Source organism: Ricinus communis, chromosome 5 (genome assembly GCF_019578655.1).
Source record: "Ricinus communis isolate WT05 ecotype wild-type chromosome 5, ASM1957865v1, whole genome shotgun sequence".
Taxonomy (NCBI): domain Eukaryota; kingdom Viridiplantae; phylum Streptophyta; class Magnoliopsida; order Malpighiales; family Euphorbiaceae; genus Ricinus; species Ricinus communis.
The window spans coordinates 20,785,289-20,790,137 of NC_063260.1; the positions used below are offsets into that span (position 1 = coordinate 20,785,289).

The 4,849-nt window shown below is 32.6% G+C and overlaps 1 protein-coding gene across 1 annotated transcript; it reads left to right on the forward strand.

Annotated features, from left to right (window-relative positions):
• Window positions 1-313: 313 nt before the first annotated feature.
• Window positions 314-2,827, forward strand: LOC8264106 (glucan endo-1,3-beta-glucosidase 11). The gene is made up of 3 exons (XM_002519632.4): window positions 314-749; window positions 929-1,980; window positions 2,312-2,827. The coding sequence occupies exons 1-3, from the start codon at window positions 683-685 to the stop codon at window positions 2,396-2,398; spliced, it is 1,206 nt and encodes a 401-aa protein (XP_002519678.3). The 5' UTR covers window positions 314-682; the 3' UTR covers window positions 2,399-2,827.
• Window positions 2,828-4,849: the final 2,022 nt, after the last annotated feature.

Sequence of the window (4,849 nt, forward strand, 5' to 3'; positions counted from 1 at the left end):
AAATACTATTCAAAAGAACAAAAGAAAAAGATAGAAAAAAAGAAAGGGTCATTTACTGTAGTTATATAAAGGGTAATTATTGACCTTTGACAAAACGCAATGTACTAATATTCAAGTTTTTCTGCCTAGAAAGTATAAGAATCCATGTAGGGAAAGATAATGAAGACCAAAAGCAGAATCTATATGGCAGTTATTTCCATTAAAATCTTTACCACCCGAAATTTTTGGATCCTCCAATTAAGTGCTTCCCCTCTCCATCCTAATATATGTACGACCAAACAGTGGGATTTTGCCTTTGAACTTTGCTTTTGCTTGAAGAAAGTGGCTGGGGTATTTTGGTCATTATAAAAGTCTGGAAGTTGGAGGAATGGGGTGGAAAGAGACAATCTAAGTCCTGAATAAAAGCCATCTTGTGGAAGAAAAATGAGAGAAACAAAAACCAGAGACAAAGATCTATTTCAAAACCCAGTTAAGAGGTAAGAGCCAAAGATATCAAGGGAGCTAGCTAGCAGCATTGGCAAGGAAGCTAATCTTCTTCACAAATATTTTCTAACAAGCAAAGAAAAGAATTCCACACTTCCTCCTTAATTACCCTCTTCCATCTCTCTATAACTTCTCCCCATTTCTCAGTAATTGGAGAATTCTTGAAGACTATCTCTCTCTTTCATTAGTTTCCTTCATCATGACATCATTTTTAAGCAGGATAGCCATGATTCATATAGTTCTTCTATTTTCTCTAACTTTATCAGGTATCCTTTTAATTACTCTATCCTTTCCTCTTATTTCTGATTCTTTTTTTCTCTTTTTAATTTATCTTCAACTAGGATTCAAATTCATAGAAACGACTCCAGTAACTAATTTCTGATGTATTCTTGTGTATGCTTTATTAATGTCAATTTTTGTTCCATTGCTTATGGCTCAAATACAGATTATGGTTTTCCACAAGGAGTGACATCCCTTGGCATCAATTATGGTCAAGTAGCCAACGATTTGCCACCACCACAGAAAGTTCTTGATCTCTTGACCTCTCTTAAACTCACCAGAGCAAGAATCTACGATACCAATCCTCAAGTTCTAACAGCATTTGCTAACTCCAATGTTGAAATTATTGTCACTGTAGAGAACCAAATGCTTGCTGTATTAATGGATCCTCAACAAGCCCTTCAATGGGTCAGTACCCATATCAAGCCATACTTTCCGGCCACTAGAATCACCGGAATCGCAGTAGGGAACGAGATCTTTACTGATGATGATACAACATTATTAGCATACTTAGTTCCAGCCATAGTCAGCATTCATGGGGCACTAGTCCAATTAGGCCTGGGTAGCATTCAAGTCTCAACACCTAATTCATTAGCTGTTCTTGCTCAATCTTTCCCTCCTTCGGCAGGTATTTTCAAAAGTGAAGTGTCAGGAGTCATGTCACAGTTTTTGCAATTTTTGTCAAGCACCAAGACACCATTTTGGATCAATGCATACCCCTATTTTGCTTACAAAGATGACCCGAATAGGGTTTCTTTAGACTATGTTCTTTTCAACCCTAATTCAGGAATGGTTGACCCCTACACCAAGTTACGTTATGACAATATGCTCTATGCTCAAGTAGATGCCATTATCTTTGCAATGGCTAGATTAGGTTTTAATGGAATTGAAGTGAAGGTTTCAGAAACTGGTTGGCCATCAAAAGGAGACGCAGATGAAATTGGTGCAACAATTGAGAATGCAGCAATGTATAACAGGAATTTGTTGAGAAGGCAATTGGAGAATGAAGGTACACCTTTAAGGCCTAACTGGAGGCTAGACGTTTATTTATTTGCATTATTCAATGAAGATATGAAGCCTGGACCAACATCAGAAAGGAACTATGGTCTATATCAACCTGATTGTACTATGGCTTACAATGTTGGACTATCCGCTCTTTCAAGTTCTTCTTCATCAACATCATCAGCTTCCATTTCTCTCACTTCCTCTGCTACTAAGGTAAAGCCGTAGGTTTCTATTACTCTTTTTGAAAAATTCATCATATCAATATTTTTTCTGTCTAGGTAAAAATAAAAAAAAAAATTTATTTATAGACATACAGAGAAAAGTGTACGTATATAGTGGGACCATTATTATATAGAGGGAAACAAAGTGTATATGTCACTCATCATGAAATGAGCAATTTGTATATATATATAAATGTATGTTGTGGATTAATAATAAGATTCTTGCTTTTGATAAGAAATATATATAAATAGTCTAATTTTCTTTTCTCTTATTTCTTTTTCTTTTTCTTTTTCCTCCTTAAATGGAATTCGTTGTGGAACAGGCTTCAAACAAGGAATATGAAAGCTTGGTGTACTGGATGTATGTGTATTTGCTGACCTTCCACGTTTTTATGAGAAGACCTTATTAAGCAATTGGAGTTCAAATGTACATATTTTTATTGCATTATTTTGGTAAGAAACATAGGGGTCTCTTCTCTTCCTTTTCATTTTTCTTTTTCTTTTTTTGGTACTTTCCGACCTTCAAAACAATAGAAAGAGAGACCCCTCAACAAGAGGAATTTAGGTACCTCTAATTTGCACCAAGCAATTCACATCCAACATATAGTATTTCAAAAAATTGGCAATTGCTTCACAAATAATTATTTAGCCATGGCAATAACCTCCTTCATCAACGTGATCTCCACCATCGGTCACTCTCATCCAACTCGATTTCGCAGTCTCGGTCAAGAAATGAGCATCTTTTGTTAGACAAAGAACAAAAGCTATCGTATATCTTTTCTATTCTAATGTAATTGTGTAAATTTCACTTTCTCAATCTAGGACATATATTTTATGTATGTTAAATATATATATATATATATGCTGTTTTTCGTGATAAATCTGAATTGGGTGTATAGAGACAATAATCCTGTCAATCCCACGTTATTGGTCGCAAAGAAAGGTACCTCTCTTTACCTTTGGACGTGGAATCCACGACTGTCGTTAGATATACAAAGATTTCTCAAGTTGTGCTTTTCTCCTCTTTTATCATTTTTCTTCCCAAGCACACTAGAGAAACATATGTAATAAATAAGTTTAAATGTAAACTAAGTCTAAAAAAATAAATATAAAAATAAGATAATGTCGGGGGAAGTATAAAAAGGTTAGCTAGGATTTGTTTTTGTGTGTTTTAAAATCCTGAATAGAGAATTGGGCGGCTCAGCTTTATTCCTTTAGGCGATATAGCGTCAGCAATTGGTGATTCTGGGGTCCTTTTTGCAAAGGAGCTTTTGGGTGTTTTCTCTTTCACACTTTCTGAGTAGAGAAGTGTATGTAGAGATGTTGAGGGAGACAATGTAAGGTCAGCCTTAGTTCAACCTGATGAGGATTGGTCTCGCTGTTTCACATCAGCTAACGTGGTGCACATGCACCCCAACAATTCCTTTATTTGGACCCCCACCAAGAAAAATGTTTGATCTTCTCCTTCTCCTTCTTCTTCTTTTTAATTCTCTATAAGAAACAAAATCAACCATAAAAAGGATTAAGGAATCTCATGAAGGAATATATGTAATTTTATGAGTTTCTCCCTCTTATTTTATTTTATATAAGTGGCTTGATTTAATCAATTAAAAGCAATTTAGACTTGAATACAATGTTGGCAATTTTGAGTTCTTGTTGTTAAAAACAAAGAGGGATGAAGAAGTTTATGCAAGATATTAGTGTGGACTCTCGCATTTTTCTGCTGTTTATTTATTTCAGTAAACGGATAAAATTCTGTCTATCAAGGATTTGATCACTTTGCAATGTGTTTATGGATATTATAATGTGTATGCTTACAGTCTTAAATCGGCATTACTTGCGATAGGTCTATGGAAAAGTGAGTGCTGTGAGTAGAAAAAAATGAATGTTAGAGTAGAGAAGTTTAGGTTAATTACACAGGTTAAAGGATAAATGAGGGAGTTTTGTTAGATTAGTTTTTAATTAATGCAGCAAAGATATTGATGATTAGATATTAATATAATAACCCATATCATTTGCTACATTATCACATTTTGACCATATTTACAATAAAATTGCGTTTAATCAGTCAAATCAAGCACTTTCACTAAAACAAAAAACCATAAATTACACCAAATCAAAAATATTTAAAGTTTTGGTGTCAATAGGCTCTACTATATGTATGTGTTTTGCAACCATTTTATTTTATGAATGGGTTTTGCAACTAGTATCTTGCACTTCATGTGACAAATAATTAATAATATATATAATATCAGAAAAGAATAATTAATGATCTGTATGATTTGATATATGTATGTGATAGATACATTCTTCATGCACTTTGAAGTTAGGGGTTGGAAAGTTTTAACTTCGACTTTTGTCAACTTCTCTTTTTTAAAGAAATTATGGGTTTTTTATTTATTAAACAATAAAAACGTATAATTTGATAAATGATAAGAATGAAGAACAACAATTAAAAAATACAAGAGAAAAATCCCATTTAAAGTATTTTTTTCAACAACATTAATAGAGCTCTTCTAATTTACTATTTGGCTTTTAGATAAGTCCAAGAGAGAACATCAACAAAAGAAATTGTACTATCAATATTACAGCTCTATAAAATTTTATGACTACATTTATAAAAGAAGATTAAAATTTCATAGAGGATACAATTAAAATTTTTACAAAAAAATAAAAGTTGTTAAAAAAAGAATAAAAAATAAAAAAATTAAGAAATACTAATACTAATGAAGAAAAGGTAAAATAATATAAAATATTTATATTTATTGATCAAAATAAAATAATATAAATAAAAAAGTGACCACAACCTATCTTTCAAATTGGCCGCTAGAGTTTTACTCATATCTAAATCTCTAATAAAA

Bases quoted from the DNA above. Each gene is read 5' to 3' on its own strand.
- LOC8264106 (XM_002519632.4), top strand. From the start codon at position 683: ATGACATCATTTTTAAGCAGGATAGCCATGATTCATATAGTTCTTCTA. The intron at 750-928 runs GTATCCTTTTAA...GCTCAAATACAG, and splicing joins ATTTTCTCTAACTTTATCAG to ATTATGGTTTTCCACAAGGA. The intron at 1,981-2,311 runs GTAAAGCCGTAG...GTTGTGGAACAG, and splicing joins TCACTTCCTCTGCTACTAAG to GCTTCAAACAAGGAATATGA.